General features: G+C 52.1%; 11 protein-coding genes and 2 non-coding genes across 13 annotated transcripts; 9 read left to right on the top strand and 4 right to left on the bottom strand.

The window, feature by feature from the left end:
• Positions 1-70: 70 nt before the first annotated feature.
• On the top strand, positions 71-1660 carry COCSADRAFT_83402 (uncharacterized protein; the record flags this gene model as incomplete). Its single annotated transcript, XM_007698996.1, has 1 exon — positions 71-1660. One exon carries the CDS (start codon positions 71-73, stop codon positions 1658-1660), a length of 1590 nt encoding a protein of 529 aa, XP_007697186.1.
• A 221-nt stretch (positions 1661-1881) lies between these two features.
• On the bottom strand, positions 1882-4372 carry COCSADRAFT_290377 (uncharacterized protein). The gene is made up of 3 exons (XM_007698995.1): positions 3816-4372; positions 2348-3766; positions 1882-2256 (listed from the first exon to the last, which is right to left on the bottom strand). The coding sequence occupies exons 1-3, from the start codon at positions 4259-4261 to the stop codon at positions 2103-2105; spliced, it is 2019 nt and encodes a 672-aa protein (XP_007697185.1). The 5' UTR covers positions 4262-4372; the 3' UTR covers positions 1882-2102.
• A 1078-nt stretch (positions 4373-5450) lies between these two features.
• On the top strand, positions 5451-5555 carry COCSADRAFT_t22. The gene has a single exon. It is a non-coding gene; the product is annotated as a tRNA-Gly (tRNA).
• Positions 5556-5942: 387 nt separating this feature from the next.
• Positions 5943-8013, top strand: COCSADRAFT_290351 (uncharacterized protein). Its single transcript, XM_007698994.1, has one exon. The coding sequence runs from the start codon at positions 6177-6179 to the stop codon at positions 7740-7742; it is 1566 nt and encodes a 521-aa protein (XP_007697184.1). The 5' UTR covers positions 5943-6176; the 3' UTR covers positions 7743-8013.
• Positions 8014-8296: 283 nt separating this feature from the next.
• Positions 8297-9016, bottom strand: COCSADRAFT_81923 (uncharacterized protein; the record flags this gene model as incomplete). The annotated part of the gene is made up of 3 exons (XM_007698993.1): positions 8297-8490; positions 8549-8854; positions 8941-9016. 3 exons carry the CDS (start codon positions 9014-9016, stop codon positions 8297-8299), a joined length of 576 nt encoding a protein of 191 aa, XP_007697183.1.
• A 934-nt stretch (positions 9017-9950) lies between these two features.
• On the top strand, positions 9951-11953 carry COCSADRAFT_34345 (uncharacterized protein). The gene has a single exon (XM_007698406.1). The coding sequence runs from the start codon at positions 10155-10157 to the stop codon at positions 11907-11909; it is 1755 nt and encodes a 584-aa protein (XP_007696596.1). The 5' UTR covers positions 9951-10154; the 3' UTR covers positions 11910-11953.
• A 405-nt stretch (positions 11954-12358) lies between these two features.
• Positions 12359-12473, top strand: COCSADRAFT_t23. The gene has a single exon. It is a non-coding gene; the product is annotated as a tRNA-Ile (tRNA).
• Positions 12474-12565: 92 nt separating this feature from the next.
• COCSADRAFT_34343 (uncharacterized protein) lies at positions 12566-13759 on the bottom strand. The gene is made up of 4 exons (XM_007698405.1): positions 13632-13759; positions 13406-13577; positions 13112-13345; positions 12566-13064 (listed from the first exon to the last, which is right to left on the bottom strand). Exons 1-4 carry the CDS (start codon positions 13694-13696, stop codon positions 12744-12746), a joined length of 792 nt encoding a protein of 263 aa, XP_007696595.1. The 5' UTR covers positions 13697-13759; the 3' UTR covers positions 12566-12743.
• Positions 13760-14341: 582 nt separating this feature from the next.
• On the top strand, positions 14342-15875 carry COCSADRAFT_136637 (uncharacterized protein). Its single transcript, XM_007698992.1, has one exon. The coding sequence runs from the start codon at positions 14480-14482 to the stop codon at positions 15761-15763; it is 1284 nt and encodes a 427-aa protein (XP_007697182.1). The 5' UTR covers positions 14342-14479; the 3' UTR covers positions 15764-15875.
• A 293-nt stretch (positions 15876-16168) lies between these two features.
• On the bottom strand, positions 16169-16833 carry COCSADRAFT_111418 (uncharacterized protein). The gene is made up of 2 exons (XM_007698991.1): positions 16455-16833; positions 16169-16391 (listed from the first exon to the last, which is right to left on the bottom strand). Exons 1-2 carry the CDS (start codon positions 16742-16744, stop codon positions 16304-16306), a joined length of 378 nt encoding a protein of 125 aa, XP_007697181.1. The 5' UTR covers positions 16745-16833; the 3' UTR covers positions 16169-16303.
• Positions 16834-18027: 1194 nt separating this feature from the next.
• Positions 18028-18261, top strand: COCSADRAFT_50000 (uncharacterized protein; the record flags this gene model as incomplete). The annotated part of the gene is made up of 1 exon (XM_007698476.1): positions 18028-18261. A coding segment is annotated over one exon (234 nt), but the record flags the coding sequence as incomplete, so codon positions are not given.
• A 1176-nt stretch (positions 18262-19437) lies between these two features.
• Positions 19438-20345, top strand: COCSADRAFT_352529 (uncharacterized protein; the record flags this gene model as incomplete). The annotated part of the gene is made up of 2 exons (XM_007698990.1): positions 19438-19860; positions 20048-20345. The coding sequence occupies 2 exons, from the start codon at positions 19438-19440 to the stop codon at positions 20270-20272; spliced, it is 648 nt and encodes a 215-aa protein (XP_007697180.1). The 3' UTR covers positions 20273-20345.
• Positions 20346-21112: 767 nt separating this feature from the next.
• On the top strand, positions 21113-22718 carry COCSADRAFT_82392 (uncharacterized protein; the record flags this gene model as incomplete). The annotated part of the gene is made up of 2 exons (XM_007698989.1): positions 21113-21264; positions 21344-22718. 2 exons carry the CDS (start codon positions 21113-21115, stop codon positions 22716-22718), a joined length of 1527 nt encoding a protein of 508 aa, XP_007697179.1.
• Between the last annotated feature and the right edge of the window lie 1818 nt (positions 22719-24536).

Here is a 24536-nt window from a genome sequence, read left to right as displayed (position 1 = left end):
TCCGGACCATCTGCCGTCGTTGCAAATCTCCCTTTCCCCAAACAACTAGTCGCTCCAGTGGGCCGCCGATATGAGCCGCAATTCATCTCATGACCGGGACCTGCAACAGCCCTCTCACCCTCCTCACGCTGCTCAGGGCCCGCAACGCGCTGCTATACAAGTGCAGCCCTACCATTCTCGCAAGCACTCGGCTCCCCTGCCTGAGCATGACGCTCGCGCTTTTGACGACGTCGACATTACTGGACTTCAGCCACCCCCCTCTGCTCTAACACCCACTTCCCCCACCGCCTACGACCCACATGCGCCCTGCCCGCTCGACGACTTCCCCAGGTCAGGCCGTAGCAGTCACCAGCGCACGCTGACCGGCACCGTATTCGAAAACCTTAACCGCGCCGCTACTACAATCCAGCAGCATACCTCACGCGCCTCTTCGCCCTCAAAGTCACTTGCTAGTTTTATGCCCTCGAGAGGAACCGTTGAATCTAGCGCCAGCCAGCCCAAGATCAGGGCTATCCAGAACTGGTTCAGTGGCTCTTCGCCCTCTAGCAAGGCCAGCACCTCTCAGCACGACGATTACTCAGACTCGGAATCGGCATCAGGAGAAGAGTACGACTCGGAACCAGAGTCAGAGTCAGAAGTGGAAGAAGAGAGGGGCAACATGATGGCCAATATCTTTACCCGTGGCTCATCCCTTACCGGGGGCGCTTCCGAGAGTCCCCAACCCTCTAGCGCTGTACCGGCGCAGACCAAGGCACCAAGCCAGCCGACTGCGAGCAGCAAGTTTGCCTGGTTGCTCAAGACACAAAAGAGCGCCGCAGTCCCTCCCCCACAGCCGTCACCCACATACCACAACCCCGACGATGAGCTGCTGAATCTCAACATCTCGCAAGCTCTCTTCCCCCACGGCCCCGCCGACCCCCTCGCTGCGTCATCCTTTCACGACCTCCTCACTAATGCCGAAGCGCTGCTCTCACGCTACCAGACTGCCTACCGCAAACTCTCTACTGCTCTGGTAGACGCGCACTCGGAGCAGAGCGCGCAGGAAGACGAGCTCGATGAGGCCGAGACACGTGCCCGCCACCTCAAGATGCAACTTGAGACCATGGCAAGGCGAGCCGACGAGCAGGACGAGCAGATGCGATCGCTCATGGAAGACCTTGCGTTTGAGCGAAGAGCAAGGCAAGAAGAAGAGGCAGCCCGCAAGAGGAATTTGGCGCTCATCAGGGGTTCGGCCCAGTGTGAGCATGCTTCGTGCCAAGACACTGCTGTCAGACGGCACAACCGTATTTCTGGGTCCGGACTCAGTGTCGATTCTGGCTTCGAGTCGGAAACGGAAAACGATGGAGCAAGTGTCACGTCGGGAAACTGCTTGAGCCCAACCGCCACTGACCGTTCCTCCATGCTCGACAACGACTCTCATGTCAACCCAACCAAGGGCAAGAAGCCCGCGTCGCTTCAACAGAAGACCACGCAAGAAAAGATTGACATCAATCGGGGAGGATGGGGATGCGCAAATTGTGAAGGCGGCGCACAATCCTCAGTATGGGGCCGTCTGGCCAAGGAGCGAGAGGAGAACCGCACGCTAAGACTTCGAGTCGAGACGCTCGAGGAGGCTGTCGACGGTGCCTTAAACGCCGTCACTGGCGCTTGGGGAATGTAAATAGTATGTGTCTAGTACAATTTTGTGGAAAGGCACTGGCGTATGGCGAACTGTGCTTTTACTTGCCGTCTTTGGCTTTGTTCTTCGCTTCGCAATATTTATGCACTTGAGCTTTAGATGGAACGGAATACCACTTTTGCACAGCATTGCTGTGTTGCGAGCATGTATGTACTCTAGGGATTTGTTATTGTGAAAGACATTTTACTTCACAGGCAATGTAGACCGAGGTGATGCCAGGTTGCACAAAATAATTAACAAGCGAATACTTCCGATATTATCTAGTGTCACCTGTATACTAGCATAGAGTGGTCATTTGTATACATTCATCCTTTTATCCATTACATCCATTCCTCATACATATTCCTTAATCGTTATCTCATCGCCAAAATGCTGAAATAGGAGGAAAGGAAATATTCCATCACATTACTACACCATCCAAACCTCAAAGCTTACCCTCACAGCAATCCTTGGCCACCAGGACCGAAGAGTTGTTCTTCGTATTCGGGACATCGATCGCAGGATTGCGGTCGAAAAAGTCACTTGGCTTGTAGTGAATCTCGTAAATCTCGACGGGCATAACGGGCCAATCTTCGACACTACTCACTTGTTAGCACTTCTCCTTCCGAAAAAAAAAGCCGACCCACTAGATACAACATCTGATGGGCAAGCAAGGAAAGGAATACGCACCGAGGGTTATGTGTCAAACCGAAAACATTCCAAAGCACCAAATCCTCCTCGGCAACATCGTCCTTGCGAGCAGCCATATCGTGCACACCGCCCACATCAAGCTGACTCTGCATTGTAAACGGACCCGCAGCGAACAGCTCGTCATCGCGGTACTTGGTAACCCACAAGTGGTGTTGGGTAAATAGCGCGCGGTTCGATTGAATGCTACCCGGAGCCGCGAGCAGCTTCTGTGTTGGCAGCGGCGCGAATTTATATCCAACATTGTTTCCAGACTTGGGGTTCTTCTTGTACGGGTTGATGACCTTGAAGACACGGTGGTCGATGGGGTTTGCGTCGATGCCCGTTGATTTGTCGACGATGGTCTTGCGGATCTCGTACCAGTTGCCGTTGGGGTTTGTTTCCTTGTTCCAGGGTGCAGTGTGGGATTCCTCGTAGACGAGGGTGTTTTTGTGGCCGTCGATGGCCGGGTCGACGCGGACAGCGAAGATGTGCTGGTGGTTTTGGGCGAGGATGCCGTTGGCGACGATGTTGCCGTAGTTGGAGGTCTTGCCGGGGTCGATGTTGACGACTGAGACGATACCTGTCGCGCGGGTCTCAATGGTGATGCCGCCGGCGTTGTCGAGCTTGTAGGCGAAGATGTATTCGTAGTTGGCGAGGGTGATGATGAATTGGACGACGAGCTCGCGCTTGCGGGTTACGATAGCGCGGCCAGTTCGCCAGTTGGTGTGCTTCCAGCCGATACCATCGTCTTGCTCATGCAGGCAGATGACGTTGGGGTGATCCACGGGCTCACCCTCTTTGTTGATGATAGTGGCATCAAAGTACTTGATGACACCCAGGCAGTCACAGCCGAGAGAAAGATTGTTGGCGCAGTTTCCGGCACCTCCATCACCAAAGTCAAAGGCTTGCTTGCGGTGGTAGCCTGGACGGGCATCGGCATAGGGTACAGTCATCTCGCTGATGCTCATGCGGTACATGATACTTCTTCCATCGTAGTGGACGTCGTGCAGAACGGCTCCTTCACGGGGAGTGAAGGATACCCTGAAGCGCCATTTTTGCCATTCAACGAGTGATTCATCGGTAACTCTGAAGGAAGGTCCCTCAGGCTGTACGATGTTGATGGGCTTGACATCCTGTCGGAGTCCACCACTAACCATCTCGGGGACATATTCGGCCGGCTCGCAGTGGTCAAGGACACGCGGAGAGCATGTCTGAGCCGTCAGGCCATCTTCCTTTCCACCCGTAGCCAATCGGTCGACACGGACAATTTGCTTCGTTGCTGCGTCCATAATGGGGACCAGGGGTATTGGGTATGAGTAGAAGTTGGAGTCTGGGTTTCCGTTCCTCAAGTCTTGAGCAAAGCAGAGACCTTGGAAGTATCTGCTACTCTCGAATTCTGGGTCAACTGGACCGTGTGGCCTAGAGCAATTAGTATGTAGTCGAAGAGAAGGGTACAAAATATTCTTACCATGGCTCAACAACTAGTTCAAATCCTTCAGGTAGTTGAAACTCGGCAACAGCCTTTTTGAACATGTCGCTCTGCTTGCATGCTTGAACGAGATCATCGAACTCCCACAAGCACAGGCTGGCCTGGATATCCTTTGGAAAGGCCTGGTGGCGGATTCTCTTTTTTTGCTCAACATCAACGACCGACTCGTTATATTGAGGAATCTTATCCGACCCAATCACGTCGTACTGAACCTTGGCCAGTCGTGGCGGTCGCTTGGTGGCCGCAGAATGACCTGGCTTGGCAGCATGTTCAAGTTCAAGAAACTGCTTCATTGCCTCTTTGTTTGGTTCTTGGATAAAAATTTCTCGAAAGTTGATGAGAGCATCTTTGTAGAGTGAGCGGATGACATCGCGAGCGATGCGTATCTCATCTGGAGAGATACTCTTGAAAGGGTGAGGCGCCATGATGGTTGACGATCTGTGAATTTACGAAAAAGGAATTGGTCTACCTTGACAATGCAAGATGAGGTAGAGGGAAGATGGTAAATGAGAAATAAGAAATTCACCCAACACACAGGCTACGCTTCCCTTTTATCATCGCATATTCCAGCCTATACATGGATCATGCATTCCGCGATTCTCTACCGCGACAGGTGGGGTTTCGACTAGTACAATCCGCTATCGTGGGTTAGGAGGAATCGCATGGACCTCCTGCAAGCAGTTTAGTGCGTGTGTTATACAGAGCATATGACAGCAACACTCGGCTCGGCAACTTTTTTATACAAATAGAAGTGTTATCTTCTGCCAAACGATGGATCTAGACGTTTACCAAGCTTGCTGATTTATAAGTTGGTTGCACTATGCCAAATATGCGGGGAACGCGTATGTTTCAATGGACGGAAGTATACCGCGGTGAGATCCGCACTTTTGCTCTTCTGCAGCGCGGACAGCGGTACATCGCCGCTTCCGGCATTTCAACACACGAGAGATCCTTACATCGACAAGGGTATCATTCGAACCACAGCCGCGTCGGGTGACTTTACTTCGAATTCGGACCGTCGATTCCTTACCGCCTGTCTCTTATTTGAAATTAAACGCTTATCGTGTAGATCGTCAGAGCGACAAGAATGATAGTGTAATACTGGCCAGACGCACCATTCCGGGCATCTGTAGACTCTTGCAAATGATGATTACATGAGTCCTCTTGAGAATGGTTTCGTGGCACTACATGTTGTATGCATGCATTAGGTATGTTAGCATAGAGAAGGAAGAGCGAGGCTACTGTTGTTTGCAGATGTTGTGTCTGCGTTGTACAGCTCACCGCATTGAGCCACGATAGAGCTACTAACGCTGATCCGGTGAAATACAAGAGAGTCGAGCTGGTTAGGCTTGGGTGCTTCGTCCATCCTTGTAATCTAATACATTTTGTGACCACGTTGCTTACTAGCCCATACAAGCGGCCCTACAATCGTTCTTAGTGCGCCATGGTAGTCTCGACTTGAGAGACAGTCTCCCATTGAGCCTTACCGTTTACAGCTATAGTCTGGGGTTGATCCAGCGCATCTCGAGACGGTGATTATGAGAAATATATTGTATCTAAATCCTCAGATTTTCATCAGAAGAAGTACCAGCTTCTATCACCTTGATAACCCTAGCATCGGTGGTTTAGTGGTAAAATTAGCCGTTGCCATCCATCTGTTCCTCACAGTCCAGATTGGACAACGTCGGCTAGCCCCGGGTTCGATTCCCGGCCGATGCAAGATTTCTTTTTTTCTTCTTGATCCTGGACCTGGTGCTCGGATTCTGGATATATTTTTGCTTTTTCGTTGGTTCTCGCTGTTGAGGTTGGTTCTCTTTTTGCGCTCTGCGCCAAGCTGAAGATGGAGACAGTTGCTGGCAGTAGCAGCAGCGACAGTAGCGCGTTTTTCTGTACATGTTGTCACTACTTCTCTTGCCACGTGTGCGTGTTTGCACAAGTCTTGTGGACAATTGCTTTGGAACGTCTGTGGCGGTGCGCTTTTTTACCTCTGCCACTTGGTGAGGCTGCGCCACAAACACCGCCACAAACGGGCCTAGTCCCGCCATTTCTTAGTAGGTACGCGCTGACACGGACGCTATGACTGCTGGCTCACAATGCGCTGGCTGACGACAATCTTGGATGACAGAGTGGGCCTCTCTGTCGTCACACACGCTCCACTTGACATTTCACAGCCATGCGCTGCCCTTGATGCTTCCTGAGACGATGTGGCTGTGAATTTATGGACGCGCCGTGATGGACGCGTCGAAGCTCCCTACCTTTTAGAAATCTACAGCTTTTTGTTACCAATTCAACTTCCAACATTCAACATTCCTAGATACGGAACCGCATTTCTACATCAGCATGTTTACCGGAGTGACGCCGGAGTCACTTATTCCTCGCTCAGACTCACGAAACCCGGCGACCACGTGCAAAGGCCTTACACAATCCGGGCGACCATGCAAACGACCTATTGACGCGAAGGAGCCTGAAGGCGATGGTGTTCTCGCCGTGACGTCCGTAGCTGGCGATGACAGCGGGGAGGAGATTGGCGCAGCAGCATATTTTTGCTGGCAGCACAAAGACCAGGCGGAAACGTTGGCAGCAAAAGAATCGACGGGACCAGCGACCCAATTATACCCGCTGAAAGAGAGGAGCAGCATCGATACACTGGTGCAACGGCTGGGTGTTCTGGATATTGAGGAGCAGAATGAAGTTGCTCCACGCAAGAGGAGGAGCAGTGGCCATAGAAGAAGATCTGGATCTCGACCACCCAGGCGAATCAACCGGCCACCGACATGGGATGCTGTCCAGGGCCCGTTAATGTCTGTACCTAGCGATGTAATGGCCGACAGGAAACGAAGAGACAGGCCATCGAAATCGGCGCCACCAGTAAAAAAGCTAGGCTTCTGGGCATCGCTATGCTGTGGATCTGCAGATGAGGAGGTCACAGAACCCACCCGGCACAAGAAGAAGACAGAACATCAACCGCCAGTAGAACCGACTCAAACAGAAACACCCATGCAAGATATTCCACAACCGCAATCACAACCACCACAACCACCCCGTGTACAAGGCCAATCCCGAAAAAGCAGCAGCCAGCACTCCCGCCCCTCGAGCTCCCGCAAACCGCTCTCTGAAAAACCCGCCCGCCCCGTCAACAAGTCCAACAACCCCAGCTCCGACCCCGAAACCGCCGCACTCCTGCGCTACATCCCTACCTCTGTCCCCCCGAAACTCGCCTCAACCATGCTAGCCGAACTCTCCAAGCCAATCTCCCCCCACGACGAAGAAGGCTTCATCTACATCTTCTGGCTGACCCCCGAGACGGCGGGCCCGGCGCCCGCATCCGCAGCCAGTAATTTACTGGCGCCAAGGGGAGAAGGGTCGAGGAGACGGACGTCGGATGTTATGCGGCAGTATTCTATCAAGGACAAAAAGGGCGGAGGAGAGAAAGGTGGGGAAAGGGGGGAGAAGGGAGGGAAAGATACGATTCTCCTCAAGATAGGCAGGGCGAATAATGTGCATCGGCGGATGAACGAGTGGACGAGACAATGCGGGTATAGTCTTTCGCTTGTGCGGTACTATCCGCATGTTTCGTCTGCGACGCCATCGCCTGCGGGGTCGAGGCAGGCGTCGCATCAGGGGCGGGGCCCCGCACAGGCACAGGCACAGGCACAGGCAAGTAGTGGTGGATTGCAAGCTGGGGGCGAAGGGGCGGCGGCGGGAGTGCGCAAGGTACCGCATACGCATCGGGTAGAGCGCATGATTCATTTGGAATTGGGGGAGCAGCGGGTGATTAAGCAGTGTGAGGCGTGTGGGAAGAGTCACAAGGAGTGGTTTGAGGTCGAGGCTACGAGGGAGGGGGTTAAGAAGGTGGATGAGGTTGTGAAGAGGTGGGTTGAGTGGGCGGAGAAGAGGAATGAATGATGTGATAGTTGGATGTATTTGGATAGCTGGCATATCAACATAGGACCATTACTATTAAAGATTCACGCACCGGAAGACTCAAGTATTCCACATCCTCGCCGTAGTGTTTCTTTTAAAAAAAAGTGTAATTTCATTTGGGGAATTGGGGTATCTTGTGTAGCTATAGCAGCAAGCAGGTAATAAACAATCAAAACGCCCATGTTCTTGGGACTTTCCGATACAGGTGTTTCGCAAGGTTTACTTTGGGGGAAAGGTTGCCCGACATGACGGACACTGTACAGTGAAGCTTTTGGGAGTGGTGGCGGCGGCGGCGGCGAAAGGGGGAAAGGAAAGGGGGGTTTCGTAAAAAAGAAAATGCCGCGGCCCATCTCTAATACGGCCGGTATATGAAATCGAGGGCTTTTCCCGTCTCTTTTATGTCGCAGTGAGCGACAAAATATTACATCCTACTCGTGTTGAACTTGGTCTTGCCCGGTGGATGGTGCAAGGTGATACATATATACAGTTGCGCTTCCTTTGATTTTTTTTTCTTTCACCGCCAGATGGTTTCGAGGTTAGAAGAGGCCGATGCGGGGCCGCCAGTCGTTTTCAGCAGACTTTGGGTTGACGACAATCTGGTAGGGGAAGGGATTGGCATCGGTAGTGGTGATGGGAGGAATGTGGTCTTTGTCGCGGTTGACGATGGCGATGATCTTGTGCGCGGCTTTTTCCAGCGACTTTGTCATTGCGCGACGGACCTTGAGGACGTCTGTCAAGGGTATTAGTAGGTTGGGGGGAGTTGGAGGGTTGGTTGGGCTGCTACGTACCAGTCTCGGTCCGGGGCTGGGCGAGAGTCACGTCAAGCGTCCACTGCTCCCAGCAAACGTCTTCGTCTGCCTTTCCGAAAAAGTACGTCTTTCTCCGCTTCTTCTCGAAGAACTGGACGACAATCTGACCTCGTCCGCGTGGCTGGTGGGTGCTGTCTATGGAGCGCACAAGCGCAAACGTCTTCTGCTCAATAAGGGTTTCAAGGTCGACATCATCGATGGCGGGCAGCGTCAGGTCGAGCAGGTCGCGTGTCAGGGGCGATATCGAGGTAAAGTACCGGTGAAAGAAGATGGTATGCAGGATTGCTGTCGGGCGGTCAGGACATGCTCACGGGGGAGGGCGGGTCATCGGACCAGAAGGTGAAGAAAAACAAACAGCGGAAAAGACTTACCCTTGACGACATCCTTGACAAAGGCAGCATCTGCGAAGATGTCGAGGTTGTACTCTGGCCGCCGTCTTTGTTCCATGGTGGCAGCAGCAAAGTGCTTGGAGCCCGAGCTGGAGACAGGGAGCGCGGGAGAGCGCCACACGGCGTTTGGCTGGGGGCGAGCCGCAGGGGGAAGGGTGCGAACGGGGGGAGAGACAGCAGGCGGGGATGTGAGGCGGACGGGGATGGTGGCAGCAGCAGGAGCAGGAACAGGAGTAGTAGTGAGGGTGTCTGGGGTCGAGCGGCGGCGTCGAGGGAGTCGAGAGTGGTGGAGTGGCAGAGGGCGTGGTTGGGACAGGTGTGGAGGTGAAGTTTCGGGCTTGTGCGGGGCAGTTGCGGATGAAGACGACGGAAAACGAACAGGCGCGGGCAGCGCCGTGGGTGAGATCATCAGCACGCCTATGTATGGACGGATCGTCTGCAGCCCAGCACCGTCGCATCAGCCCGCGGCCGCCTGGCCAGCTATTTGTAGCCTCTTGTCTCCTGTCTCGCCTGCTGCGTGACGCGACACCAGAGCACCACGCCGAGACAGACGTCCTGGAATGCTGCACATGAATCTGTCATCTGCCCGCCCACCTGAATCACCCCGTCATGCTTGCGGCCAGCCCTCCCCCCTCCCGGGATGCTGCGCCCTGAACGCTTGCTTACAGACGGCCCGCCGAACACGTTGCGCGGAATCTGGACGGCCCAGTTGCAGCATGCTTAGATATCCTGCATACAGCTCTGGCCAACAGTTTCCTTCCCACCTAACTCCTTACATGCATATGTACAAACACACACAGGCAGTGTGCATGGCGATGAATGCACCGCCCGTCCCGTGACGTCGACCCTGCCCATCGCAGCCATGCCATCGTCACATGTCAATGGTCTGTCTGCAGCCCTGCCAGGAGCACGCTTGCATACTACTAAGCACACTGTGTGCGGCCACAGGCGCAATCTGCACCCTCCCTAGTGGCCATCAGATGGCTGCCTCGACTGCATTGGCCACTCGCTTCCAACCAAGGGGTAGCATCCGCCGTCGTGGATATCCGTCCTCGCCCGTGGCACATGATGCTCGCGCCCTCTGGTCCCCGCACAGTGGTAGGCGTTTGAGCCTCCGCCGCGCGCCAAGCATCGCTGTCGCGTAAGTCGCGTCACCATCAACCCATCTCGCCAAACCATTTCATCACACCCCAGACATGGTTGGCACAAAGAGAAGACGCGACGACGACGACAACGACGACGACGAGAATGACGACGGCACCCCGCAAAAGCTGCGCGCCCGCATAGCCGACCATGTGCCAGACGACCAGGATCCCCTCGAAGCCCATACGCCCTCGAGAAAGGGGAGGACATACCTCGCCGAGCATGGCACCCCTCGATCCATCTTGAAAAAGCCCGGCTTCCCCAATGCAGTCGCTGCCACCCCAAAGTCGGCGCGGAAACTTGTTTTTGAAACCCCGACAAAGTCTGCCAAACGTGATTCCCCAGAGGGCACCCCAACCCTCGTCCGCAATGCCGATCGAAGTGCACGTCGGAAGAGCAACAGGCGCATGCTCGAGCGGACCTTGAATGGAATAGACAGTGACGAGCATGTCCTTGACGAGGAGGATGAGCTCGCCCAGCAAATTCTCGACGAACCTGCCGACGAGGTAGAACAGTCCACTGAAGAGGCGCCCCTAGAAGAAGCCCCTGTGCCCGAGACTCCCTCGAAGCGTGGAAGGGGCCGGCCAAAGGGATCAGGCAAAGTAGGCCGTCCGCGAAAGCAACGCTCGCCCACCCCACCCACCGAACTGCCTCCGCACGAGGAGTACTTTTGGCAGAACCGCCCTGCAGGCACAAAGACATCCAACAACACTCTTTCCGCACAGAGCCTCCTCAGCCACGACGAGTACTTTCAGTCAATACAAGCATACCAAGACCCTCATCAGTCTGAAATAGACTTTTTGCTACAACTGCATGGCCGCGCGTACGACCAGTGGACATTCGAACTCGAACAGGGTTTCAACATCTGTCTCTACGGCTATGGCTCCAAGCGCATCATTACAGAACGATTCACGGCCCACCTCTACCACTTCCTCCTCGATCGTGCGCCCTACAAGGGAACAAAGAAGACGCCAAAGATAGTAGTTATAAACGGTTATGCTGCCGGCACTACTATCAAGGAACTCCTGACGACGGTCGCATCGGCTGTTGTGCCGGCAAATTTGAAGCTGCCTAATCAGCCCACGGTGCTGCTCGATTTCATCTTGGAGCACCTAACCAACAATCCACCGTCCCATCCAGTACCCGTCGTCTTGAACTCTATCGACTCGCCCTACCTTCGAAAAACCCCACTGACGTCCATGCTCGCCCGATTAGCCAGTCACCCCTCTGTTAACCTCATATGTACAGCGGATACACCAAACTTTTCTCTGCTATGGGATGTTGGTCTCAAAACACAATACAAGTTTCTGTTTCACGATGCAACTACCTTTGCACCCTACGACGCCGAGATGGATACTGTCGAGACTGTCAACGAGCTCCTTGGGCGCAGCGGCAGGCGAGTAGGCGGCAGAGACGGTGTGGGCTTCGTCCTGCGCTCTCTACCGGAACAAGCGCGAGAACTGTTCCGCATCTTGGTCATGGAGCAACTCGCTCTATCCATGATGGAAGGCATGGACCTAGACGAAGACGACGACGTCACTGCCACACCAAAGCCAAAGGGCGCACAAGCAAAGAACGCCCTGCCAGAATCTACACAAGGCGTGGAATACCGCGTCCTGTACCACAAAGCCGTCGAAGCTTTTGTATGCACTAGTGAAGTTAGTTTTAGAACCTTACTCAAGGAGTTTCACGATCATCAGATGATTGAGAGTCGGAAAGACGACATGGGCACAGAGCGGTTGTGGGTTCCGTTTAGACAGGAAGAGTTGGAAGGTCTCGCTGAAGACCTCGCTGGGGAGGCGTTTTGATTGATACACACTTTTAATTCGACTACATTATTGGATGCATCTTGGTATCGACGTTTCTCTGCAAAGACATGCGTGTTGGATGTTGATTTTGGCACACTAACCACTTTTCAAAGTATGTCTTTTGGCTGACCAGATATGAGTGTTGGACCTATGAGTATCTTTCGACATGAACTGTACTAACCCCTTGCGGCTGTTGCATCTGCCGATGGTGGGGTCCTTTGGCATCCACTTGACCCTTGTTTGGTTCTGATTCTGTTGTGCGACCCCACCCTTACTATCAGTTTTCTCTAGCCCCACCAGTCTAATCCTACGTACCTGCAAAAACTTTGGGATTATATTCATTGTAAATTTGAAAACTTCCATCAATCATTTCCAACAGCGCGATGTTCAGCCTCCAGCTCGTTCGAGCAGGCAACTACAACACCCGCTCCTTCCAAGGAAGGCACAAAGGTCGCTTAGCTCAGTTGGTTAGAGCGTGGTGCTAATAAATCGAGATCGGGAGCTTTGCTCCCGCGAACGACATAGTAGACGCCAAGGTCGCGAGTTCGACCCTCGTAGTGACCATTCTTTTTTTGCGGGCGTAAGGGTTAGGGAGAGAGAAGAGTAGAATGTTTTTTGTTGATAGGAGTTACTCAAATACGCTGATGGTGTCAGTTTAACCCTCAGTGACTGTTTTTTACGGTTCTAGATGTTCTATAGATTCTTTCTATGAATCTAGGCAAACCTTCTGCAATGTAGAATAGTCAAGCAGCACTCGTAAATTCTTTCTTACAAGTACGCACATATATCTAGCAGCTTGATACATCTACAATTCATTCAATCACCAACAATCTACTACTTCAGCTTCCACACACTAATCATGTCTTCACCACGGCTCTGCTCAAACGACTCAGGTGGGCTCCAGTATACGACTCGTTCAAAGCTGCCCTGGTCTTTCCCACCACTTACAAGCTTCCCAGACTCATCGACTGTGCCATCTCCACCATCAGCGAGCAAATTCCAGTGCACGCCATTGAGACCCCAGGGCGGACCCTGTGCTTTGAGAGGCTTCCACATGGGAAACTCGAGACACACAAGCACGCCCGCCGGCGCCAAAAGGCTCTTGATCCGCTCAGCCCAGTCTTTGCGCATCCCAGGCAGCAAAGCACAGAGAAACTAGCATCATCAGCACGTGTCTTTGCAATCCTCATCACGCGACCTACCGTGTAGTCATAGATGAGATCAAAACCCTGGAAGTCTGGCCCAAATCGGTCCTCGTACCCCTTTTGGAAAAAGTCCCCGAGAACAACTTCTGCAGTACCATGGGAAGTGGAACCGTTCAGCTGAGCCTTGATGTTTTCATTCGCGGTATCGACTGCCGTTTGCGAGACTTCCAGGCCCCATACTTGATAGCCGAAGCGTGCTAGTAGAGCGACATCGTGGCCTTTACCGCAGCCCTATGGGAATTTAGTCACTTCTGCTCAAGTCGTCTGTCTCGACGAGGGTATTCTACATACAGGGACAAAAGCCTTGAGTGGTCGCTTCTCCCCCTCCCGGAACAGCGTCTCACGGTACGAATGCGTCTCTAGGAACGACTGCAATGCAGGTGAAGGTCTACCGCGATCCCACAGGTGCGCTTCGTCTTTCTCCCAGAGTTTGGTCCACCCGTCGCTTTGCGCATCGCGGGTTCTGACTCAGCGTTAGCCTAATCCGTAGCAGATACCCATTGTGCCGTGACGTTACTTGTAATCATCAAAATGCGCAATCAGCTGTGTCCTGTTCTGCGCAGAACGAGCTTCGGTAGTCATGGCTGTGATATGTGGTGCAAGGATGTGGGATCAGACGGCGAGGCTTGTACGGGAATGCGGGACCCTGAGAACTGATCGCGTGGGTCGCCCAGGGTTGGACGGCTACGCGGACGCGAGACGGCGTATCCTTGACGTCACCCTGGCTCTTTTGTTCACGACACCAAGGCACTTTGATGCCGCCAGCTTATATGGTGCATGCGCCAGAGACTCTTAGGGCTTGCGGACGGCATTGACTATCCGCGTCAAGCAAGATGCGGACTGCTTGATTGGTTCGAATCAAGATATGACACTCTGTACATACACATATGGTGCCTTTTTAGTATCGTGGTGGACCTCAGTTAGTTAAGGCCCACTGGCGCAGTATGACTGACCTCCCATTATGGCAGCACATCAAAGCGCGCCGGCTATGCTGTGGCTGAGCCGACCCAACTCTCTACTTCCTTGCTTCCCAGAGCCAAGTCTTACTATCATCAAATGGTTCGCACCCAATCACCGACGTCACAAGCGTAATACCCTGAACCAAAACAATTTCTTTGGGTAAAGTTGTGAATTCCAGCATGCTGTATAGACTCACGATAGCCACTCCTTTTCTGATACATGGACAATTTGGGTCAGCATATCATATCACGGACTTGCACCTATCGACTTGAGCAAGCAGGCAGTGACTACCCAAGCAAACATTCAGAAGCTGCGCTTTCCCCTGTTTCCTCGAGCGTTGAGGGTACACTTCTTCATCCAGGCCTCGCCGCCCCAGTTCCACAACTCCCTCTTACATCAGTATCCATGGGGCATATTTTTCTCAGCTTAACATCCCCCAGAGTGCGAACGTTTTACCGTGTACGCCACCGTCTTGTCATTGTATTATTTATCATTGCACTTCTTCACCAGCAATACCTTTACCTAGTCAGCCGAGAATCTCTACGAGCGAAATACGTCCCGACCAAATTCAACCTAGGAGCGAAATGCGTCGCGACCAAGTTCAACCTACGCATTCACAATCGTCACACGCGCTCATGGGGACCAGAAAATGAAGATCCGCAGTTAACAGCCAATCTCTTAGACAACCGCGAGCATTGGAAGCTTCTGGGAAATGGCTGGGAAGGACGTGTGTATGTCTACAAGGACTCTGTTATTAAGACCTTCAACACTGTACGAAGTCCTTTCCGAAACTGCGCTCCTGCTAGCTATCCAACCGACAGATGGCCGACAGAAATACCCGCGACCCTCTACTTTGGAGGCTCCACTTCGACTGCTGCCAATGGAACTGACGATACTGGAAATGCAAAGCCAAGATACAATGGCTTCCTCCCCGTCAAGGCCCACTTCATAGCATCCAACTCCCCCGGAAGTCCAGAAGAATGGCACCTAGTTACCCCCCTAGCAGAAGGCGGCAACCTTCTCACACTCGCCCAGAAGCTCTCCACCGACCCAATTATCACATCCTACCGCACTATCGACGCCCGCTACCGTCCCGCTTTCAACCGCTTCCTCTCCACCCTAGCCACCATCCACAACGCAGGCTACTGCCACGACGATGTCAAGCCCACCAACATCTTCATCCAAAGCCCCTCAGACTGGCTCCTCGCCGACCTAGGCAATGTCCGCGAAGTGGCCCATCCCTACCACACATCTCGCCTCTGGAGAGACAGCAAGCAAGTCGCTGATTGTCGCTCCAACGATGTTGTGAGGGCACTGCAATCATACCTCAAGTTTCTGCAGATTTCAATGTCTAATCAAGATGCGTTCAATACTGCGCTGTTCCAAGGCGAAGAACCGATTAGCAAGCTCTTTTGGTGGGCGATGACGGATGCCGAGGGTATACGTGCGGAGGAGTTGCGGCGTCGCTCGTTGGCTGAGGATCCGGAAGCCATGCCAGCGCCTGATACACGGAATCATGTGCATATTCCGGCGCGGACGTCTGCGCTGTTGAGGTGGGTGGCGAATCCTGGGTTCACGAGATTTGCGGTTAATTACTCACTTTGGACTACGTTGACGGAAGCAAGAGCGAGGATTCGGGCGTTAGTTTGGTTGATTGATTTGCCCGGGATGCAGAGTTGTGAAGCTTGATACCCAGGTGTTGAGAATGCATGGATGGATGGATGGATGGATGGATGTGTTTGTGTTGTGTAGTTTTTCAGGTGTGCGACGTTGTTTTGATAGGACCCAATGCGAATACGACGTTCTTTCAGAAGTGAGAATTTTGGATACTGGATTGTTTCTGAAAAGACTGGGGGGTTGTGTTGCTTATAGAATTTCTCACAAACCTACTCTTGATGACATCAGAGCAATGATATTATGAAGAAGTATAAGTAACTAATCACGCAACGCAGGTAGATGAATCTTTGCACGGTGATGGACGCTAGTTGTCTTGTTATGAAAGCAGTATGAATAGTGACTTCACTGGAGGTCTCTGGGAGCTCAATCTATTGCTGTTATCAAAATCTTTTAGGTGAAACAGCGAATTGTATTGCACTGCTAGAAACGATCCTGTCAATCCTCACACGTCGTACTGTATACTTGCTATCCCCCTACCACGCCACACCCAAAACTCCTTCACCCACACTCCAACCCAACCCTTTAGCACCATACCCATATATCACTTCCATCTTAAGCCTTAAACTCCTCCCTCTTGTTCTTCTTCTCGGGCGCATCCACACAAGTAATAGCCCCAAACTCATTCTTCGTCGCCTCCCACCTATGTCCCCCGTTAGTCTCTATCCCTCTTGCAAAAAAAAACCCCCCCACGAATTGAACTTACCAAACCGACTCAACATGCCCCCTCATACACCCCACACTCGTCGTAAACCTCCACACCATCTCCCCATCCTGCCCATTACAATACGGATAAGAAGGATTGCACAGCCCACCCCATCTGTTCAGGTTATCCCAGAGTCCGCCGCACCAGCCGGAGATACCGTAGACGCCGCTGGCTCGGACTTCCCAGTGGTACGCTGCGGCGCTGCCGTCAATGGTGCAGCTTGCGGCTGATGCGGTGGTTGCGAGAAGGGGGAGGAGAATGGAGAGGGAGATGGGAGTGGAGAAGTGCATTTTGGATTGATGAATGAAGAGGTTGGTAGATAGGTAGATGCAAAGATTGAGGCGTAGAGATGTGCTGTGGTTGGAAGGTGATGAAGTGATTCTGCTACGAGACTTCGAGGGAGGGGGATTTATATGTGTACTGGCCAATATAGAAAGTCTAAGGTTGCACTGTTCCAGGTGAAGAAGATGGTCCTGATTCATTCTCTTTCAGGACAAAACAGGCCAAGTCCTCTTGTCCTTCACGCACCTTCTTCACTCTACTCCCTCAGGCCCCAACGCCGAGATCTCTCAAGTAATCCCCGTAGAAAAATGACAGACATGGCATACCACCGAGCCCATCACTACCCCTTCTCTCTTCCAATAACCCGAGCCGCCCAATCAAAACCCCACGAGTAGAGACCATTAGGGCAGGAGACTCGTGTTGCCCATGCAAATCCCCAAAGGCCCGATTTCCCATCTGAGTGTCTTGTATTTACAAAGGCAAAGATCTACCCAGGCGTCCCGATATCTTGTGGGGAATTTTGAGGCGGAGCGCAGGTTGGGACGCCTTTGTCTTGGTATCCCCCCGGGTGGAACGCCTTACCCTCAGCGGACGCTATGGGTCTCGGTACCGTGCTTTCGGACCCCAAAGTGCTTGGGGTCTTGGAGTCTTGGGCTAAGGCGGCGATGCGTGGGCGAATCGCATTAGGGGATTTGGGTGGGTAGATCGATGCTTTTGTGGGTAGGGGGTGTATGCAGGGTCGTGGGGGGTTTGTTGCTAAAGAAAGGTGATGGGGAGAGGTGCCAAGAGGAGGAGATGGGGAATTGATCTTCGGTGACATTGAGAGTTGGAGTTGGGTTGCGGTGCGTGACTTGGTGGAAGCGTGAGGCGGGATGTTGAGTGCGCTGGGAGTTTCCGGATGGGGAGTTACTGAGCAATTTTTGTCTTTCGTATAGCTTGGTAATTGGAGGAGATGGTGGAGCACTGCCGTAAAGCCAAGGGATACGATTCTCGTGTATTTGATTGCACAGAGTGAGTATGTGAGTTATTCGTATCTATGAACAGCTCAATGATCTTGGCTATGTGTATATAAACCCAAGTTGCCATTGAGCAGATAGAGTCATCAACGCATTTCAACACAACTTCCTTCTTCATACTCTTCTACTTATCAAAATCAAAACCAAATTACGAATTACGTTACTGAATCTAACTCAACGCTCCATCCCCTAAAATGAAGCTCACAACCCTCGCCCTCACCACCCTCCTCCCCGCCACCGCTCTCTCAGCCACCTGCGGCTACGAAGGCGGCTGGGTCCATAAATGGCGCGTAACCGCCGACAACGTCTACGGCATCTCCGGCTGGTGTGGCGGCCTCTGGGACAACATGAAGAGTTTTCAGGGCGACTGCCCCATTTCCGATGCGTGGTGCGGAGGCGAGAACGGACTGCTTGAGTGGAAGTTTACGACACCGAGCACCTGCGGTCCTGGTGCAGTTGAGGCCGCGTGGTGGGAGGCAACGAAGAATGAGTTTGGGGCTATTGTTTGTGGGCTATGAGGGAATCGTTATGGGGGAAGGGGCGGATGCGGAGTATGAATTCGTGGAGGAGTCGATATGTTGGTTAAGAACGTTATGCTTGAATTTAATACTGTTCTAAATATTCTGCTCTATTCCTACAGAAGTATCATGAAGCTTCGGCTTATTCAACTGCGTTGCAAAGGGCTTGGTCGTCTTTATCAGATTCTTGATGGGTTCCGCGGCTGTAGCCTCGTCTACGTTCTTGAACTTGTCAAGAATCAAAGTACAGCGTGCAGTTACGGAGTTCCTGGAATTATCGCTGGAACAGTCTAAAATTTCCCTGATCTCAGTGAGAACAGTCATCCAAGTGGCCTACACTGCTTCTAAAGATGCCATGGCTCCCAGTGGAGGTGTTGCGTATCCAGGTAGCAAATCACTTCTAAGATTCATCTCAATGGTGTTGATATTGACAAAGCGACATTCATTACTGACATATATCTCTATGCAATATAACTGAGGTGTCTCAAATCGTAAGTTTATTCATGAATACTACGAATCCTTGTTGAATACTAACCTAGAGCCTTTGGTTGACATATCGACCGGCGAGTATTGTGATACAACGGTCTCGTCGTAGATGAACCAAAGCAGCAGCACAAACGGGACAGTGGCACATAACTACTCAGACTGTGAACTTGGGGGTCAGAAGCTGCAGCTTGCTTCGCCCTTCAGCTACGAAGATGATGAAGCCGCTAGGTTCGCCTCGTTGACTTCTAGCTGCAATGTAGGAGGCATGAGCGTTCAATCGGATCGGGCTTGCTTCTGACCTCGTCTATATATACCTCCACGAATTATTTCATAATCGCAAAGTACTCGCACTATCAGCTTGCACAGTATTGACATGCACCTGCGGGTCCATAAATCAAGGACCCTTGCTTGCCTAAGCTTTATCGAATATAGTCGAGCGTGATCTGCTCTTGTGCTTTGCTGCATACGCGTTTATTATATTAAGAGCTGTTAGTCGTCGCCACAACAAGGCTTATCTGGCCAATGCCAATGCGGCGTTTGTTTGTCCAACAAAGTTGACAACAATTCCCACGCATCAATCGTTCAAGTCTTATCCTTCACTCGCGTTCTTGGTATCAAAGTCCTGTTTTTCTCAATTTCAAGACATTGTTTCACACATCTCCTGTGGGATATCAACATATCATGTCAGCAGACGACTCACCCTCGATTACTGAAATTATCAGACAATTGAGAGAGTCAGTTTTAAAACGGATACCCAGAGACCACAAACAACACCATGCTACCGAAACCAGTCTCACAAACCTATACTTACGACCAGACACCAAATGGGGTTTCGTCATCGTCCGCGCAGCCTATAGTCCTTCCAATGATAAGCTGTGGGCCCAGTTTCTCGAAATCTTTCGCGCCCATGTTGAAGAGACCTTGGAAGTGCACGATGAACTGGACCTGTTCCCGCGCCATGAGTTTACAATTATTGAAGACGGAGCAACACTTGGTAGCGCAGATTCGTACGCCGCACGCCGCGCATTTCGCGCGTGGGTAGCCAATGACCTACCCCAACAGCTTCGCGATGAGTGCCTGGAAGAACTAGGCGGATTCGCGCAGGTTCGTGAAAAAATTATTTAGCAACGATGCACACAATGTGCCTGGCACAACGCATCCTACGAGTCTTGTGCTGCCTCGATGGAAGTACTGCGTCTTCGTGGATGAAGACTGCTTGCACTCGGTAGAGAAATGGCCCTATGACCCTGAGTTGAGAGACCCAGCGATGAAGATTCTTACTACGGATTAGGAGCGCGAAGAAGTAGAGGTGCCCAAAAGGAAATTCACTAGGGACTGGGAGGGCGGCGAGACGAATGATGATACCGAAGAAGTTGGGTGGATGTACATGGAAACGTCAGATTATGTTGACATGTACGACCGTTTGACTGATGAATTCGCTTGGCACGAGCATTACCAGTGGCCGCACAGAAACTGGATCGAGAATTCTAGTCAATATGTTAACTGGGGCCGATGATGGGAGAAGGGGAGTGCCAATGTAATTAAACAAGCGATTGGATTTGCAGATAGTCGGCGTGTGTGTATCAAGGTGCCAAATGAAAGTCAATAAATACTACCATTCGTGCAAAGAAAAGGAAGGTGTAACTCCAGTGTGTATCACTCTTTGATACTTCCACACCTCTTAGTTAATTGTTCTCATTTGTCCTGACCATAGTACAGAGTATATGCGGCATTTATGCTCTCATCGTGCTCATTGGCATGGAGCCTAATGAGATTCAGATGCTACAAGCTTTTCCTGATAATATAGACGAGATGGTAATGGTGGCAATGGTGGACTACGAGTGCTAACAATGGTAAAGTACAGGGCAGGGAGCTGACTCAGCCCCGACGCGGTTGAAGCACAGACTGACGTCGTGCATTGAACTTTTTTTGGTCGTTTCACAAGCACTGTGCTGGACCGCTTTCCAGCAAATTCTCCTTTTTCACAACCACCACAGTCTCTGTACTTTACCGAGTCTTTTGCGGAGGACGTTATGTGTATGTACGAATGAAGATAATAGAACAAGTTTTAGTATCTCGTCCATTGCGCCCGATCGCTCTTGCTCGCCTCGTTCCCTCGCGCTTGTCCCTAGTAACTCATACAAAACTCGGCTGCTTTTCAACAGCCCCCCTTAGCATCTACAACAGACACCACACTCAAACAACACAACTATCAACGATGCCTCCACCACCAAAGCGCAAGTGGCCTCGCGGCCGAGGAGGAGGCGGTGGCGGAGATCGTACAAACGGGGGTGCAGCAACACCCGGAACGTTTACGCCTCGCTCGACAATGGCGCAGCAGCCCAAACGCCCGAAGATGGAAAACACGCAGCCAACTCCCGATACGAGCGTGGATGTGCGACAAATGTATAGCACGGCGGCAGGCGATGCGGCACCAAAGCCGTTTTCCGAGTTGAAGGATAGACTACACCCAGGATTGCTTGACGGCTTGGACAAGATGGGATTTCAGTAAGCAGGATACGTGACGAGGCGGGAGATTGCTCCTCACTTTGAATGTTGGCGCTGGAAGCTCAGCTAACGACAATAGGTACATGTCTCCGGTTCAGCAAAAGGTTCTAACAGAGCTCCCCTCACTATCATCCGACTGCGTTGTCCAGGCAAAGACTGGTACAGGCAAGACAGTGGCTTTCCTCCTTCCCGCGATTCAGAACCTCCTGGCAGGCAACATGCCCCCAAGAGGCAAGGTCGCTATCCTCGTCATCTGCCCCACGCGCGAGCTGGCTCTGCAGATTGCCAAGGAGTGTAACGGTGTGACGGCATGTCTGCCACAGAAGATGGAGTGTCACACTGCGTTTGGCGGTACCTCGCGTGCGTCGAATCTCAAGGCTTTCATGAATGGCAACCCAACTGTTCTGGTAGCAACACCCGGAAGACTGGACGATATTCTAGGTGAAGAGGAAGTTCGCGACAAGTTTTCGCACTTGAAGACGGTGGTGCTGGATGAAGCAGATCAGATGCTGGATGCTGGCTTTGCACCTGCAGTCAAGAAGATTCTGAGACGCATCCCACCAAAGAATGACGGTTGGCAGGGTATGTGCTTCTCTGCAACGCTGCCCAAGGAAGTGCTCGATATTGCAAAGATTGTCTTGTTCCCCGGCTACACGCACCTCTCGACGGTGGATCCTAATGAAGTGCCCACGCACGAGCGGGTACCACAGTTTTACATTACTGTTCCTACCGTCGGTCAAACGTTTCCTGCACTGTCTGCATTGATCGAAGAAGAACACAACCAGAACCCTACCGACTTCAAGGCTATTGTGTTTGGCACGACGGCAAACGGCGTGGGTCTGCTCTACGACCTGTACCGCAACGCACTACCTCAGTTCCGGCTATTTGAGCTGCACAGCCGCATGTCGCAGCCCGCTCGAACCAAGACGACCAAGGACTTCAAGGAGGCGTCAAGCGGCATATTGTTTGCATCTGACGTGGTTGGGCGCGGCATGGACTTTCCCAACGTTGGGCTCGTAATCCAAGTGGGGCTCCCTTCGAGCACCGAACAATACGTCCACCGTGTGGGTCGCACGGCGCGTGCAGGCAAGGATGGACGCGCCGTCATCATCCTATTCGAGCAAGAATCCTTCTTCCCACGCGTCAACAAGACGCTGCCCATCCAACCTTACCCTGTCGACATTGTGTCGCGACTGGCTGCTCACCAGCCGAAGATTGAGCGCGCGTTTGTCGACGTGGAGGAAGTGTCCAAGTCGAAAGCGTACCAGGCTTTCCTGGGCTACAACAAGACGTTTGTGAAGAAGCTGCAGCTTTCGACGGCGGAGCTGGTCAAGCTGGCGAATGAGTATGCGTATACGATGGGGTGTCCTGAGCCGCCGATGCTGGAGAAATCGACGGTGGGCAAGATGGGGTTAAAGGGGGTGCCTGGGTTACGGATTGGGTCACGGAAGTAAATGCGATTGGAAGAGATGATATCATGGAAGTAAATGGTTTTAGACATGTTTCCTTGTTCACCTGGGTACTATAGAAGGGGGAGGCAATGATGTTTCTTTGACCACTCAGTGTCATCACGATGGAATGGAATGGGAATCTCAAATCACGCATTCTGTAGCAAGGCAACAAGGGCAAGATGGAGGACAGTTAACTCGGATATACCCCTTAGAAAAATCAAAGTTTTCCTTTCTCGGCATTTTGTAGATGGCAATGGTCACCATGGATTCGTCTTTCTCCGTTGGTTGACCGCTATTAACCGTTTACCGTTGATAGAGTCTAGACCATGCGGTTATGGTGACTCACTCAGGAATACACTGACTCGTACCTTTCTCTCTTCTTCTTTCCGATTTGCTGCCTCACGAACAACCCACAAAAAGGGGGGGGGGTTTGGGATGGAGGGTCCCTACATAAGGTTTCGAGCGACATTGACGACGAATGACGATAGTGAGCACTTGTCGGGACATTTGCGAAAATAAGTTGAGTGATAAAGATGAGTATGGGTGGACAGTCTTGAGCGGGAATACGGATACGGGAATCTTTTGTAATACCATCCTTGTTAGATTTCTAGGTTTCTTTGGTGTAGGGTAGAGGGAGAAAGGGATGATGCTTGCTTGGAGTGACAGTGTGACATGTCTTAGTTTTGCAAAGAAGTTGACAACGCAGGGGTAACATGGGTTATCTGAGGGAGAAAGGTGAAAGGCCGGGATAACGTGGTAGAAGAGTTGGCCGATTGTAATCGAGATCGAAGAGGCCCCTCCGTACGGTGGACTACACCTACGGGACGGGTAAGGAGCGAGTCAGTGAGGAAAAAAAATATGACGTCGTTGGTTAGAATTAAGGCTCGGTGATGAGCTATGCTAGTGCAGATAAAAAAAATTGAAATAACTAGCTCGATACTCGGGTTATGAACAATTTGCACTGGATGCAGACAGGGTTGGTGCTCAGATAGTGAACAAAGAGAGGGTGATCAGCAATGATGCGCCCGCCGCGGGGCCCACAGTCTGGTAAATCATCGGAGAGAGGTCCGGCGGGTGGGTGTGCGGACTGCGGGCAGAGCGGGCGGTGGATCGTGATTTGTGTTGCTGGAAAGGGCAAGAGAGGAAAGCTGGTCGCTCTCGCTTAAGGGGATATTAAAAGAACCACAGACGTTTTTTGACAACTGGCTAGCGTCGGACTTTGAAAATCAAGGCAGACTGACGAGCAAGGGTATATGGAGTTTTCAAAGCCCGGAACGAAGGAGGGGGAACAAAGATATTGTCAGGTTTTCGGGATGGGAAAGACAATGATAGCTTATGGCAAAGATAGATGTAACCCGGATAATGGGAACAATGGTGAGCTGCAGAGACGGCAGTTAAGTGGGGTGCATTCACTGGGGCGCGGAGATAGTTGGTGGTAGTCGACCCAAAGTCGGGCAGTCGCATGAGAAGACGGAAAACAACGGAGAGAGGGGGGCACTAGGGCAAGCGTATTGCCCAGTTAAGGATGAGATTAGCAGCATTGCGCGATGGGAACAAGAAACGGTGCCTCGACGTTGGGCGAGCGCGCATCTCCCTTTGTGCATGTTTGCGATTGCCGTCGTGTCTGGAGAGCCGTGCGGCAGGTGTTGTAGCGATCGAAATGAGCATCATGGGCGGGAGGGAGGACAGAGAAGCGTCTGGACTGGGCGGGTAATGGGCAGACAGGCAGGAGTGTCGTGGGCCTTTTCTGTCAGTGCAGGGTTAGGGTAGGGCAGCGGGCTTGTGCTGTGGCTGCCTGCGGTGGGCGAGCTGAGCTGGGCG

The sequence above is a fragment of the Bipolaris sorokiniana genome (assembly GCF_000338995.1).
Source record: "Bipolaris sorokiniana ND90Pr unplaced genomic scaffold COCSAscaffold_3, whole genome shotgun sequence".
Classification (NCBI taxonomy): Eukaryota; Fungi; Ascomycota; class Dothideomycetes; order Pleosporales; family Pleosporaceae; genus Bipolaris; species Bipolaris sorokiniana.
This window is presented reverse-complemented; position numbering and strand designations above follow the sequence as displayed.

What these genes read in the sequence shown, in the direction of transcription:
- COCSADRAFT_290377 (XM_007698995.1), bottom strand. Translation starts at nt 4,261, where the DNA reads ATGGCGCCTCACCCTTTCAAGAGTATCTCTCCAGATGAGATACGCATC. An exon ending in GAACTAGTTGTTGAGCCATG is followed by an intron (nt 3,767 to 3,815) that starts GTAAGAATATTT and finishes TAATTGCTCTAG; the next exon opens with GCCACACGGTCCAGTTGACC. An exon ending in GGTTTGACACATAACCCTCG is followed by an intron (nt 2,257 to 2,347) that starts GTGCGTATTCCT and finishes ACAAGTGAGTAG; the next exon opens with TGTCGAAGATTGGCCCGTTA.
- COCSADRAFT_290351 (XM_007698994.1), top strand. Translation starts at nt 6,177, where the DNA reads ATGTTTACCGGAGTGACGCCGGAGTCACTTATTCCTCGCTCAGACTCA.
- COCSADRAFT_34345 (XM_007698406.1), top strand. Translation starts at nt 10,155, where the DNA reads ATGGTTGGCACAAAGAGAAGACGCGACGACGACGACAACGACGACGAC.
- COCSADRAFT_34343 (XM_007698405.1), bottom strand. Translation starts at nt 13,696, where the DNA reads ATGACTACCGAAGCTCGTTCTGCGCAGAACAGGACACAGCTGATTGCG. An exon ending in GCGCATTTTGATGATTACAA is followed by an intron (nt 13,578 to 13,631) that starts GTAACGTCACGG and finishes ACGCTGAGTCAG; the next exon opens with AACCCGCGATGCGCAAAGCG. An exon ending in ATCTCATCTATGACTACACG is followed by an intron (nt 13,065 to 13,111) that starts GTAGGTCGCGTG and finishes TGATGATGCTAG; the next exon opens with TTTCTCTGTGCTTTGCTGCC.
- COCSADRAFT_136637 (XM_007698992.1), top strand. Translation starts at nt 14,480, where the DNA reads ATGGGGCATATTTTTCTCAGCTTAACATCCCCCAGAGTGCGAACGTTT.
- COCSADRAFT_111418 (XM_007698991.1), bottom strand. Translation starts at nt 16,744, where the DNA reads ATGCACTTCTCCACTCCCATCTCCCTCTCCATTCTCCTCCCCCTTCTC. An exon ending in GGGCATGTTGAGTCGGTTTG is followed by an intron (nt 16,392 to 16,454) that starts GTAAGTTCAATT and finishes CGGGGGACATAG; the next exon opens with GTGGGAGGCGACGAAGAATG.